Genomic DNA, 15,194 nt, shown 5'->3' with positions numbered 1-15,194 from the left:
TATTCCTTAAAAAAATATATCTGAAAAACAACCTACTTTCAATATCAAGTTTGGATTAACACGTATCAGGGCCTTTGGTCTTCGAACCATCAACTGAAAAATCAAAAATCCCCAAGTCCAAATTAGTTCAATTTACAAATGGAAAAAGAAAATAAAATTAAAAGAGATAAAATAATAGTCCAGAGAAAAGAAGCACTGGGTTAAGGTATAACATAAAGCTGAAACCTGAAAACAGTTTCAAATAACACCATGTTTGACACAGTGGAGTCTTTTGTCTGTATTTCCTGCCCTGAATGTACTGCAGCTGCAGCTAACTCTAGTTCTTGGCCATTATGACTTGTAACACTGTTAATGTTCAGAATTATTAGAAGGCTTTCAATTATCTAAAGAGTTCCTGGACAAAATAAAAACTCCATATAAAGCCTTTGTGCAAAGGGTGAAATTAGGACCTCATGAAAACCTCAGGCTCCAAGAAACAAAAAAAATCCAGCCAAACACAAGAGAATTACACCTCTTCCCACAAAAATACATGAATAAATAAATAAATTTATTCTTTACTCTCCCAGACAACAGTAGATGTAGTCTAAAAATTCAAGGTAGTTAGTACTAAACAAACGAGATCACTACAGAGATACCAAGGATAAATATATTTATTTTTAATGCAGGAAAACATTCCCTGGAAATTTTTTGACAGCCTGAGATAGCTGTACTGAATGCAGAAACCTGCAAACATCCCCACCACTCTTCACTTTTTGATGGATATTGCAGAATGTAAATACTATATAATGACCTGCCCTGTGTTAGTACTCAGAGATGTGTTAGAAAAAGCCAAAAGCCAACAAAAATATTACATGGTAGTACAGTAATGACTCATCCTCCCTAGATAATACATTCTTGTACAATTCATGCACTGCTGTTTATAACCAGACTACCATGAGATCTGACAGGATCAGGTGGTGACACATCCATTCTGCTCCAAGAACAGCATTGACAATACACTACAAATTCTACAGAGGTGTAATTTCTTCAAAGTCCTCATTTCCACCAGGAAAATAAGGGTTCTGCTGTTCCTTAGAGAGCATCAAGACTAAATACTCTCCTTTTTCCCCTTACAGCAATAGGAAGCACATGGCACAGGAATGACCCCATTCCTTCCTCAGTCACTGAAGGATATCTACATGTGGAATGATGTCTACCTGTGGAATGGTGCCAATCTCTGGCTGTTCCCCAAAGCCCAAAGTCCAGGTGAAGCTAAAGAGCAGGGGTGATTCAGGGAGGGTACTAGTCAAAAGAACTAAGTGTTTTATTTTTAAACCACATCAGTTTTGAAGCGGCACCTTTCATAAGATCAATTTCAGCAGATATACACTGCAGCCTGTAATCTACTAGAAATTCAAAGAACAGGTGTAATATGCCTAAAATCCTCAGTAGTTTTTCTTCTGTATCTTAACAGAAAAATGGGGCAGAGCAAAACTAGACCCTTTCCAAAACTGCTTTTTCTACAGAAAATTTGTTCTGAAATCCTATATTATATTAAAGGTTTTTAAAAATTAGTCATAGAATCATAGAATCAGCTGGGTTGGAAAGGACCTCCGAGATCATCAAGTCCAACCCTTGATCCAACACCGCCGTGATTACTAGACCATGGCACTAAGTGCCACATCCAGTCTCATCTTGAAAACCTCCAGGGACAGAGAATCCACCACTTCCCTGGGCAGCCCATTCCAATGCCTGATTACCCTCTCTGTAAAGAATTTCTTCCCAATATCCAACTCTCCAGCCTGTCCAGGTCCCTCTGCAGAGCCCTCCTACCTTCCAGCTGATTGACATTCCCCCCCGCTTAGTGTCATCTGCAAATTTGCTGATGGTGGACTCAATTCCCTCATCTAAATCATCAATAAAGATATTGAACAGAACTGGGCCCAACACTGATCCCTGGGGGACACCACTAGTGACCGGCTGCCAACTGGATGCAGCCCCGTTCACCACCACTCTCTGGGCCCAGCCATCAGCCAGTTCCTAACCCAGCACAGAGTGCCCCTGTCCAAGCCTTGGACTGCAGCTTTTTCAGGAGAATGCTGTGGGAGATGGTGTCAGAGGCTTTGCTGAAGTCCAGGTAGACACATCCACAGCCTTCCCCTCATCCACCAGGTGGGTCACCTGACCATAAAAGGAGATCAGGTTTGTCAGACAGGACCTGCCCTTCCTAAACCCGTGCTGGCTGAGCCCAATCCCTTGTCCATCCTGTAGGTGCTGTGTGATTGCACTCAGGATGATCTGCTCCATAACCCTGCCAGGCACTGAGGTCAGGCTGACAGGCCTGTAGTTTCCCAGGTCCTTCTGGCCCTTTTTGTGGATTGGCATGACATTCACAAACTTCCAGTCATCTGGGACTTCCCCAGTGAGCCAGCACTGTTGGTAAATGATGGAGAGCAGCTTGGTGAATTCTTCTGCCAGCTCCCTCATCACCCTTGGGTGGATCCCATCTGGACCCATAGACTTGTGGGGATCCAAGTGACTCAGCAGGTTGCTAACTGTTCCCTCCTGGATTACAAGAGGGTTATTCAGATTCTTATCTCTTTCTACAAGCTCTAGAAGCCAGCTGCCAGCTGGCTTCAGAAGGTAACTGTTACAGAAGACATATACTATGCTATAAACAGATTGGGCACTTGCAATTTCAATTTTAAGAGCTTCTTGCACATCATTTTGAAAATGAAAAAGAAATTAGGATCTCCTGCATATACAGTGATGAATGAGAATAATACTGAATGGCATTAACAGGGTTCTCCTGAAGCAGCAGTTCCAGATGATTCCCTGTTTATGAGAGACCTGAAACTCTTTTTGTAAATATTTCCACTATTCTAACACTTCTCTCTCTCACACACAATGAGATGTGTATGCAAGCAGTTGCTGTGCTTGAGCTGGCACTACAGGGGATCTAATACTACAGATTTTAGCAGACATAAGTCATCAAATCTCATTATTCCTCTTAAAAGTAGATGCCTTTTTCCAGTGATGCATTGAGCTTTGTTTTCAGATTTCAGGTTGTATAGTCTGGGGCGTACAGACATGTCAAGAATATAAGGTGGGGGACAACAACACAAAAAAGCTTGATGTGACCCAAGAGAAAAAAGATTGTTATGAAAGATGCTAGCACAAGGCTTCATGATTATCTGCCAGACTGGACCATTCATAGGGTGAAAGTGGAGCTTCTTGAAACTCAAAAACCATTAAAAAATGAAAAATGTTTTTTTGCTAGCATTCTTCACCTCTGTAAATGTTGCCCCTCTAAAGACAATAACTACAAAAAAAGTTCAGAAAAATTATTATAATTAAAGTTCAGTGAGCCTTATTCCAGTGAAGTTGCGATACAGTTTTGGAATAGTCCTCCTTCCCTCCTCTGCCTCAAAAGGAAATTTATACTTAGTGTTTAAAACTCTGTTAGCATTTAAAACTCTGCTAAGGTTTTTCTACAGGTATTAATGCCATAACCACAACTCATTACTGCTGGAAAAGGAACCAGTGTACCTATTTTTAATTATTTATTGCTTTTACAGGAATTTTTTTTTTAAATATTTATTAGGAAAAGCAAATAAACAAAAACAACAAAACAAAACTAAAAACAAACAAAAAACTAATTGGTCAAAATTAGTCAATCACTAGTCTCAGACATTTTGAAGAGTTTTCTCTTTATCCTCCTGAAGTAACTGAAGCATGCAATGATTTTATTCATTTCGCTTATTCTTTCTTCCTGCTCAGCCTTCAGCTGGTCTGAGTGGAGGAGCCAGAACCACATTGACTCACCAGTACTTTTAAAGCAGTTTTCTTTCTTAGAAATAAGCCAGAGCAGAATTTCTAAGACAGGCAGCTCCTCCTGTTCCACCGAGAGTACACAGGAGCTCTGGAGCCTCCTCTGCTTTGCAAGGCCCAGGAGGGATCTTTATCCACTGGATGAATATTTGCAGCAAAATACTTAGGGAAGGAAAACACAGTAATCTGCCCTCAACAAAATAACCTACTAGGTTAGTTAACCAACACTGAATCTGCCCCAGTATGGGAAGATGGCCACTCAGGACTGGGAGATGGCTGAAGAAATACAGAATTTGCTCCTCTGCCTTCATCCCTCCAAGGAAATGCAGACAAGAACCCATGAATACTCATGGATCTGAACTCTCAGTGTATTTTCACAGTGGGACATACAGTGCTCTACACAAGGCAGGAAGAAATCTGGCATTCCATGCCTCAGGGTCAGTCCAGAAATCTATTCCTTGGAAAAACATGTGTAAAACTGTCACTGAGAAAACTATCTGTAACTCCTCTTCTCTGAGGGAACCAGGTGAGGACACATCTGGTGTCCAACAGCCCTGTCCAATCCACTCCCTCCTCCCTGTCCCCACTTCCCTTCCTTGCACCATCAGTGGCACTTGGCTGGTCCTGACCTGAGTTATCCCAATGAGATAAAATACCAGGAAATTTTACTGCTTTGCATAAGACCATCAGCAGTGTTGAAATCTGGGGGAAGTCAGTGGCAAAGGAATTAGATGGGCTTGGCCATAGTGTCAGATCTTACAGGGCATAGCTACTCATCTCAGCCATGTCTGGCAGTAAAAGAATTTGGAGATTTAGGAATTTTACTATAGATCAGACACTTGTTTCACTCCTCTGTGTCCAAGATGTTCTGAGCCACATGTCAGAGCTGCACCTTTTACTTTTCCAATTTTATTCACAACTCAGCATTTTGGTTTCAAACTGACAGAGAGAAACTCTTCCCTGTGAGGTTGGGGAGGCTCCGGCACAGGTTGCTCAGAGAAGCTGTGGCTGCCTCAGTCCTAGAAGTGTCCAAGGTCAAGTTGGACAGAACTTGCTGCAATCTGGGATAGTGGAAGGGGTCCCTGCCACTATCCCTGCCTGGGATAGTGGAAGGTGGCAGGGATCTGGATGGGCTTTAAGGTCCGTTCCAACCCAAATCAATCTGTGCTTCCATGATTCAATGATTTTAAATGTGTATTTGCATGTAATTGTTCATATACAGTGAAAGACATTGAGGCATACTGGAGTGATCCCTGCTCTTGCTGTGTAAAGCCATATAGATGTAGTATTAACGTTAAGTCAATATACATAGTCAATCACACTTTATTCCAGCTGATTTCAGAATTCTCATTCAGAATGTCGCTTTGATTATTTTTTTCTTCTTAAAGGATTTCACAAAAGAAGGGATACATCTGACACTGCATTGTCAGGTATGCCTGACATTTCTTAAGTTACCTTTTTTTCTTTTTTATTATGACTTTAGTGATGGGTTGAACTACAAGACCCACATTTGGAGAAGCGTTTAAGGTTAAGTAAAACTGCCATTGGAAGGAACCATAGTGTAGAAGAACAGCACAAAAATACAGCATTTCTAAGAGAAACTTCTGAAAGCAAAATACACCTGAATAAGGACACCAGTTTTAAGAGCAGTCTGGTGAAGACAGCGAAGATGCTAAAATAGAATGGGCTTGATCACAACCAGGAAAATAAAGGCCATTGTTTAAAAGGTTCCTCTTCGTCCTGGAGGACTATCTATAATTGATGCATAATTTTGTATAGGTCAGAAGCTAAGCCATAAAAAAAGACATCAAAGAAATTAGACAAAATCATAATTGAAGGAACATATTTAAGACACACCATGGAAGAGAACTACTAGGTCATTTTAGCTACCTCCTGTGACAACAATACTTCATTCCTCCATCCACACTGTACACTGTTCACAGTATTAATCTAATATTCCCTTGAAATTGTTCAAATAAACAGCATTCTGTGAGTTTAAAATAGTATCTGAAAGCAATCAGCTAGTAGGTCTTACTTTTTAACCTAGAAAAAACCTTGTGAGGCAATCCTGTGCAATTCCTCACACAAGTAAGGAGTCTGACAAATTACATTGCATATAATATTTTCTCCATCTGTATTTCAAAAGCCTGAGCTGAAAAAGGAGTAAAAAGAAAAAAAAATACATTTTGGAGCCCTGTCTAGAACACACTGTCTAGAAACATAATAATAATTAACTAGAAAAACAGAAAACCAAAAATAACTGACAAAGAAATTAAAGTGCTGTAGTCTATAGGACTGTAACACAGAATAATTAGGGAGGAAACTTGGATTAAATTGTCTGGTTGTATGCAAGGATCATAGAATCATAGAATCAGCTGGGTTGGAAGGGACCTCCGAGATCATCAAGTCCAACATTTGACCCACTACCGCTACGGTTGCTAGACCATGGCACTAAGTGCCACATCCAGTCTCTTTTTAAAAATCTCCAGGGACAGAGAATCCACTACTTCCCTGGGCAGCCCATTCCAATGTCTGACCACCCTCTCTGTAAAGAAATTCTTTCTAATATCTAACCTAAACCTCCCCTGACACAGCCTAAGGCCATGCCCTCTTGTCTTGCTGATAATTGCCTGGGAAAAGAGACCAACCCCCACCTGGCTACAACCTCCTTTCAAGGAGTTGTAGAGAGTGAGGAGGTCTCCTCTGAGCCTCCTCTTCTCTGGGTTGAACAGCCCCAGCTCCCTCAGCCTCTCCTCACAGGACTTGCGCTTGAGTCCCTTCACCAGCTTCGTTACTCTTCTCTGGACCTGCTCCAGCACCTCAATATCCTTCCTGAACTGAGGGGCCCAGAACTGGACACAGCACTCCAGGTGTGGCCTCACCAGCGCTGAGTACAGGGGAAGAATCACTTCCCTGGACCTGCTGGCCACACTGTTCCTGATCCAGGCCAGGATGCCATTGGCCTTCTTGGCCACCTGGGCACACTGCTGGCTCATGTTCAGCTTCCTGTCAATCCAAACTCCCAGGTCCCTTTCTGCTTGGCTGCTCTCCAGCCACTCTGTGCCCAGCCTGTAGTGCTGCAGGGGGTTGTTGTGGCCAAAGTGCAGGACCCGGCACTTGGCCTTGTTGAACCTCATCCCATTGGAATCAGCCCAACTCTCCAACCTATCCAGGTCCCTCTGCAGAGCCCTCCTGCCTTCCAGCTGATCAACACTCCCCCAACTTAGTGTCATCTGCAAATTTGGTGATGGTGGACTCAATAACCAGCAGTGACAGAAGCCGTTGTAGATGAGGGAGAGACAGACTGAAAGAAGTAAATGCTAAACAAAAAATAAATCAAACATCTCCTGTTTCTTATTTTTCATGCTCATGCTTGGTGTGTGCAAGTCCTATCCAAAAGTATTTCTTGTGTTGTCTGTTGTAGCTTCACGATTGCAGAAATCCAAGACATGGGTAGTCAGATGGCAGAAATTACTGTTATTTATACACTGCTGTCAGAGCTCTCCATAATTATGCAGGTTGACACAGCATCTTGACAATGATAAGAAAAAAAGGCAGTTTTTGTAGAAATTTTGTCAGCCTACTTACACAGCAAATAAAATTACTGTAGCTAAAAACTGGCAAAGCAGTCATCTCTTTCAAGGTTTTTTTGTCTGTCAAAAAGTTACTATTATGAGAATACTCAAAAGATATATAAAAAACCCCTCTCTGTCTAAACGGTAGCCAGTAGGGCCACAATCTGGCTGTGCACAAATGCCTTGTGCTGTTTAGAACTGAAAACTACCAAAGAAATAGTGAATTGCAAGTGGAGAGGGACAAGAAGAACAAAAGAATGTTATCTGCAAAAACACTAAAAAAGAAGTCCTGCTCTTTATTTAAATTAAAAAATTGGAACTCTCAGGTTCAAATTCATGGTACAAAACACTTTAATAGTCAACATGTGCAGTCCACGTTCCATGTGGGCAAGGTACTGTTGACTGCTTAAACTCTTGTATGTACAGAATTATAGTGTTCTGAAAAAAGTATTTTCTTGTTAGAAATCTTCTCAGTAGCTTTAACCAAGAGTCATCACTTGATGCAGACACTGCATCCTGGGTGGGTTGTGCCTCTGGATCTGACCCCAGACTTCCACACACCCACCTGGGACCAGAGACAACAGAGAGCACCCCACATCCAACATATCCAATCTCCTATCTCCCCTGGGGGAGGTCTGGCTTCCTCCCCTGCTCCCTGTGGTCTCCAGGGTCTCACACAATACACCCGTTTTTTGCTCGTTGGTTTCCTGACAGGATGTGCCAAGGACCCAGCCCTGGCTCTGCTCCAGGAGCGCTGATCTGCCTGATCCTGCTTATCCATCTGCTGCTCCTCCCTGCTGTCATCTGCACACTTCCAGCTGGCTGTTTTAAATATTGTGTTTAAAAATTGTAACTCCTCAAAACTGAAAATTTGATATTCTGCTGCTGCAGGTGGATGAGCTTAGATAGTCCAGGATTCTCCATTTAAACAGCACAGATGAACTAGTACTTTCTTCTCTATTTTCAGACAACCAAATTTTTACATCTATCTATGCCTTAAAAACAAACAAACAAACAAACAAACAAAAAACACTCAATTTTTTGCCTACAAATGGTCCCTTATTAAAAAGTTTTAAGGGAGCAGAGTGAGGAATACTATCATTATTCTCAAAAAAAACCAAGGCATTTTTTGGTTGTATATAACTATACTTTTGTTGTATATAAAATCAATTTTTAGTTGAAATACAGAGCTCTGTAAGCTGAGTTCACAAGATGAAGAGATCTTATTACTAAAACTTCTAAGTATCAGATCAGATGTGAGGCAAATAATTGGATATAACTCTCTAAAGTGAAAATATACCCAAAATACAGTATGTATGCAGAGAGCCACTACACATTATGTAAAATTAAGATGTTTTCAGGTGTGTTTCACATGATAATGCATTCACACACATGACATATTAGCTAGATTAGCTGGAGACTTTATTAGATAGTCATAGTTTGCTTAATTTCTCAGCTTTTAAAATTTAAAGTATAAGAGTACCCCCACTGTGATGAAAGGTAACACAGCTTGCTGATTAGAGGGAAGAAAATCCACACAAAAAAACAAACAGGAAAACCCTGCAAATATATCCAGTATATTCCCACAGCAGCAAGACTGGGATTTGATAAAACCTCAAAGCATGAGGAGATGGTGCAGGTTCTGTGCCTCCAGATTTGTGGGATACCAGGTGACAGTTCAAATCCTTGCTCTCAGAGCACCCTGGTCCACAACTGCGCTACTGTTTTTGGATGGACCCATGCTCTGGTCCTGCAATGCAAATCGACAAAAGCTGCTCAACCATCTACACATATTGTTAGAAAATCAGCCAAACCCTGCTGTCACTACATACTATAAGTAATTCTCCCTTAAACATAAGATCCAAGTCTTCTATAAAGATAATAACCTAGACCCATCATCACTTATTCCTCAGGCTGACAAAACACACTGACTTTAGGGTCCTGTTGCCTTTCCCCTAGGTTCTCCCCTTAACTTTAAGTGAAAATTGTGTGTAGGTCATACAGTATAAGACAGTATTTTCCAGAGGTTTTAATTTTGCAGATGTTGATGTTCTTACAACCCTTCTTTGGGTTTGAATCTTTTTTTAACTCATCTTTTATTTTCTAACAGATCATCTGACTAAGGTTTCACTGTATTTTCACTGTGAACATGTTTTGAAAGTTGAAATAAATTAATACCCGTTTGTTGTTCAACTCATATTTATTCAAACTCAAGCTGGGCTTCAAGTGTGCTACAAACAAGCCCAGTATCATAGAATCACATAATCATAGAATGGGTTGCGTTGTGAGGGACCTTAAAGATCAACTCATTCCAACCCTTGCCATGGGCAGGGACACCTTCCACCAGCCCAGGTTGCTCCAAGCCCCATCCCACCTGGCCTTGGACACTTCCAGGGATGGGACAGCCACAGCTTCTCTGGGCAACCTGTGCCAAGGCCTTACCACCCTCAAGCCAAGAATTGCTTCCTAATATCTAATCTCGCTTCTAATACAACACTAACCATCTGTTAAGATTCCACAAATACTCCTGGCTCTGTGGCTTACCTGAGTGTGAAATATCTAAGAACACAAGAGGATTAAAACAGTAACATACTAACTCCTATGTGACTCACAGTAAATTTGAGAATAACATAGACTTATCTCCTGACTCTTGTAGTTTCTTAAACTCCACTTCCCCGGACATCTTCACTCTGAAAGGATATCAGGGTGTGAATTTTTTACTGCTGTTGTATGGACACGTGCTGCATAAACAGTTAATTTAAGGCATAAAAATCACCCTCTTAATAGAAGGTCATTGTTTTTTGAAATAATTTTCAAAGTGGATCATTTCCTTGATTTTGAACCTGATGATAACTGGAAAAATGTGGAGGAGGGAAGATAAGACAGTACCCCTTTTCACTATGCTGCCATTGATACACAATCTCGTATGAAGTGTACGCCTTGAAAAAAGACATAAAGGATAAGGACATAAAGGGTAGTGAAACAGGTAGCTGGACACATAAAAAACCCCAACTAATAATACCAAAACTATTAATTCCAGTTATAACAATGCATGGCTTGACACCAAAATCTGTCCTGGGCTGACCAGACATGTACAGAATGCAATAGTATATCCTCTATATGCCTTCTGGAGGCTATACAAGCAGTCATGGAAAATCAATTTGAATACAAATGTAATTTGTTAAAAGAACAGTGAAAATCATTATGCAGGGTCACACTGTCAGCAGTTTGTGGTGAAGCAATTGCTGTCCAAAGATGCAAAGACACTTGGTAAAACAGAAGGATCTTGGTCTTTAAAAGTCTCTGTGATCTTTTCAGCCTTTTAGTATAGTTATATGAGAACAAAGCCACAGTTTACCTCTCATTTTCCAGCACTCTTACTCCTTGCAGCTCATTCCAGCTGCAGAAAGAGGCTTTATAGAAACTTCTAAGCCTCAGAGAGAGTGAAGGTTCCCACTGAAATGGAGAAAAAGCAAAATCTTTGAAACTGCTCCTTCCAAGTTGCAAAGTATTTATCTTGGGCTGACAGGACACAGACATAAAATAAAGAACTAGGCTTGACTGGTTTTGGCAATGTCAACATCATTTTTAGACACAGCACGCATAAAAATTCAGCAGCCTGCTAAGTGGAAAAGGATGATACAACTTAGGGATCAGCTTCACTATAAAGATGACTCAAATGGTAATTTTTCAGAAGGTCCTGTTGCAAAGCCATTTATCACCAGGACATGGGATATGCCGATTTTCTGTGCACTTACAGCATCATTACCATAGCTGATCAGCTTACCCTATGGCCTGAGGTAAATCTGGAGACTGAAACAGCCATCGGTTTTAAATTATGTTTTCCTTTCCTTTGATCGCAATATTTACTGACTGTTCTGAAAGGTATTGACTTATTTGTCCCTAAAAATAATACATGGTGGGGATTAAGGAACCTGTATTACAGTACATGAGATACGCTACATTTTTTCCACCTGAAATAATCTCTTGTAGTCTGTGTACTCACCCTGGTAGTTTCTGTCTCATCCACTGCAGAGCAGAACACCAGAGTGGTTCTCGTTCAAATTTGACCAAGGAACAACAGCAACAACAATAAATGCAAAAGCTTACAGCTGTTTTGAAATATGTGTAAAAGGACATTGCTTATTAAAAATGCACCTCCAGCTGTCTTGCAAACTAAGGGGTAGAAGTCACTGCACCCTTGAAGCCCAGTTTCAGCGTGTATTTGCATATAAACACCTCTGAAGATCAGGCTCTTGTTACAGTGCATGAGATTGCAAATTTATTAGACTGGCCAGGAAGAAGAAAATTACAGTCTCCCATTGAGATGACTTTTTCAACATCATCATTATCTCTCAATTTTCTCACCCTTCTCCCTCCCTTAAAAACAACAACAACAAGACAAAAAAACCCCAGACTTGCTGATATACTATGTATTTGTACCAAACACAAAAAGCAAAAGATGTTTTTAAGACATTATGAGTAAATAGGATTTTGACTTCCATCATTACTTTGCAGAGCCCCAACAAAAAAAGCAGTTGGTATTGTTCTTTAATAGTAGGCTTGAAATGCAGGTCAGTAATGAAGTCTATGACTTAACTTTGATCTGCACTTGGAATTTACCCCAAAGGGTGGGGAAGAACCAGCCACTGCACTTCCACAGATTTTCATTGTACACCGTTATTACATTAATGGGCTCGCCAGCAAGTGATGTTGAAACAATGTATAGGCAAGTTTTGTATTGTTCAAAACCTGCTTTCTAAAGAGTTTTGACTTACAGAGTCATTGTAACTTTCAAAGGATCTATTAAAAGTAAACGTTATGACAGCCTGCAAAATTAACCCAGTATATCAGACCTGTCAAGCAACATTTTGCTCTGTTTCAGCAGAAAGAAAAGACATAATTTTCTTCTGTTTCATTTGAAGAGCCAAGGACAAACCTTCAACTGAAAAGCTTAAGCAATCACAGAGCAAATGGATTTTTTTCCTTCCTATTTCACTCCTGTTAGAAAATCTATTAAGTTCTCTCTGTTCTGAAGTTACCTAAAACCGTGACAAACTGTAGAATTTAATGAGAAAATGTCCCAGATGTGAACTACAGTCCTACAGAAGCCCGATGCAAAGCACTTATGACAAGTCTAGACTTTGTGGCACACACAGCTATCTTTTGTTTAAAAAAAAAATAATCTGCAGGTACAAGGACACATTGCATAAGCTATCACGTGCTCACTGTAACTGTATGAATGTTACCGGATTTTGAGAATCCACCGTGCTGAATAATTTAAGGTCTAATAAAATATTCAGCTTTACTGATACACTGGTTTCATTTAAAAAAAAAAGTGAGGGGAGCAGGTCTAAAAGTCAATGGGAATATTCATTAGGACAACAGTTGTTCTTCTAAGCTCGGGAAAGGTACAAGTGGGAGGATAAAAAGGTCTCCAAGCCGGGTGGAATCCCAGGGAGGGACAGAACATCCGCGGCACAAAGAGATGCTCGGAGGTCGCAGAGGAGGAAAAGGCCCCGCGGAGGGACGCGGGGGACAGGAGAGGACCCTTGATGGTTCCGAGGGAACCCAGGGTGGTCCCGGAGCCCAGCCCAGCCCCTTCCTTAGCAGGTGTCCGAGCGGGAGTCATAGGTTGGACTGGATGATCTCAGAGGTCTTTTCCAACCTAACTGATTCTGTGATGCGACGGAATGGGCAGTGCGGGATCGCCCACCGCCCCAGGCGGTCCCTTCTGCTGCGGGGGACCGGTCTCACACCCCCTCCATCGCAAGATGAGCTCCTACAACTTTTTTAATGCGAGGAGGGAAAAACCCTCATAGCCCGCACTAACTAATTATTATAAATAATAAAGAGAACTCCCAAGAGCTCTAAAGTTATCTTTCAGGGTTAGGGTTGGCTTTCTAATTCTTTTATTTTTTTTTTCCCCTGGAAGGGGGTGAGACACCCAGAAGGCGCCGTTGGTGTTTTAGGTGGAGATGCCCTAATTAGGAGGCAGCAAAAGGATCGCCTGGCAAGAGCTACTCGCTGCTGCCGAGATGCTGAAGCCCCTGAACGTGTTCGCAAAGTGTTCCGCGGTTTGCTGGATATGTGTCTTGGAGCTCAACAGCCTCCAAATTTACAATGAAGACTGGTGACTGGGGAGGGTTGGCGAGGGGAGGAAGGGAAAAAGAGACGTGGAGAGCTCTGCGGATATTAAACGTAATCCAGACGAGAGGCTGGGAAGATTTAAGCTCTCACGCCGTTTCTTTCCCCTCTATTTAAGCATAGTTTCAAAAACAGAACGCATCTGAGGACGGATCTTCCTCCGGCTTGTGTTTCAAATGCAGATATTTAAAAAAAACCCCATACTTATCTACGGAGAAAAAAAAGGAGAGAACAGACGGCGGTAGCCGGCTCTGAGCTGCCTCCCCGCACTTGCACTCGGACTTTGCGGGAGCTCCGGTGTGACCCCAATCCCCGGTCCGTGCCCGCTCCATCCCCGGCGGCCCCCGGGCGCTCACCTCGGGCGGGGCGCGGCGCCGCCAGGCTCCCGCAGAGCGCCAACCAGGCCAGCACCGCGCGGCTCATCTTTCTCCTCTTCCTCCTCCTCTCCGCCGCCTTTGCCGAGGGATGAGAGTGGTGCCTCCGCCCGGCGCTGCGCTGCGAGGATGCTAAGGGAGGGTCCAGGTTCCCCGGCCCAGTGCAGCCTCCGCTACGCTCCCACGGCCGCTTTCAGCGCCCTATGCGCGGCGCGGAGCCCGTCCCGCCGCCCGCCCGCTCTGCGCGCCCGCCAGGTGCCGCCGCGCCGCCAGCATGGCCCTGCCTCCTCCTCCTCCTCCTCTCCCTCCTTCTCCTCCTCCTCCTAGGGGCGGTGCCGCGGGACACACCCCGGCCGCTCCCCGCCCGCGATGCGGTGTGGGACGTGGGATGTGGGATGCGGGATGCGGAATGGAGCGCCCGGACAGGGATGGGAACCCCTGGCTCATCGCGCGGATGCTCCCGCAGCGCCCTGTTTGTGCTCCCTGTATCCTTGGAGTTCCCCTCCCGTGGCTTAGTCCCTGTGAGTACCTGCCCTCTTCTATCAGGTTCACGCAGGTGTTTTACCCTCCACACAGGTGTTTTGCCCTCCACGGAGGTGTTTAGCCCTCCACAGGTGTCCCGTAGGTGCTGTCCACGTCATGCACTGCCTCAGCTTAAAACTCTTCCTGAACATCTAGACAGGGAACCTGGATAGAATCACAGTCATGAAATGGTTCGAGTTGGAAGGGACCTCAAAAGACATCACATCCCGTGGGCAGGGACACCTTCCACTAGACCCAGAAGATGTCTGTTCTTCCACTCCTCTCCCTCCCCAGGTAGGATGCTGTCCTGCCCGCTACTGAGAGGAAGTTAAAGCAAAAATGCAAGACGTGGTGAAATTTCAGAAGCAGTGCAAGGGGAGGACAGGAAGGTCTGCTGTCAGACCACTATGCACTTTTTTATTCTTATCTCTTTTCCCTAAGTGGGTATATGGAGCTACAAGAGTGAAAAAAAAAAAAAAAACAAAACTAATTGCCCAGTGGTCATCAAAAGTCTCTTCAGATATTTTACGTCTGTAATTTGCATCCGCTCTACATTCCCTCATAGCAAAAGACACCAAATTAATATTATATTAAGATATAATGCAATTGCCTAGTGAGAAGGATGTACTGAACAGCACTGCGTTGTTAAGAAGCATTTCGGCAGAAGCTGTGGGCTGGTTGCATGACAACAAGAAGAGAGATCGTGAAATTAGGAGTGGAAACGACCCGTTAAGTCGTTTGATCTGTTGGTTATTTTGGCTGGCAC

The 15,194-nt window shown here is 42.9% G+C and overlaps 1 protein-coding gene across 1 annotated transcript in view; it reads right to left on the bottom strand.

The window, feature by feature from the left end:
* The window catches only part of EDIL3 (EGF like repeats and discoidin domains 3), a 224,243-nt gene extending 210,103 nt beyond the window's left edge, over window positions 1–14,140 (bottom strand). Inside the window, exon 1 of the mRNA XM_008923074.2 lies at window positions 13,889–14,140. Within this exon, the coding sequence (XP_008921322.1) occupies window positions 13,889–13,955 (67 nt within the window). The 5' untranslated portion in view covers window positions 13,956–14,140. The remainder of the gene's footprint in view (window positions 1–13,888) is intronic.
* Window positions 14,141–15,194: the final 1,054 nt, after the last annotated feature.

The sequence above is a fragment of the Manacus vitellinus genome, unplaced genomic scaffold (assembly GCF_001715985.3).
Source record: "Manacus vitellinus isolate BGI_N305 unplaced genomic scaffold, ASM171598v3 scaffold_23_pilon, whole genome shotgun sequence".
In the NCBI taxonomy this organism is placed as follows: domain Eukaryota; kingdom Metazoa; phylum Chordata; class Aves; order Passeriformes; family Pipridae; genus Manacus; species Manacus vitellinus.
The sequence above is the reverse complement of the archived record's forward strand: the minus strand, read 5'-3'. Positions and strand labels throughout refer to the sequence as shown.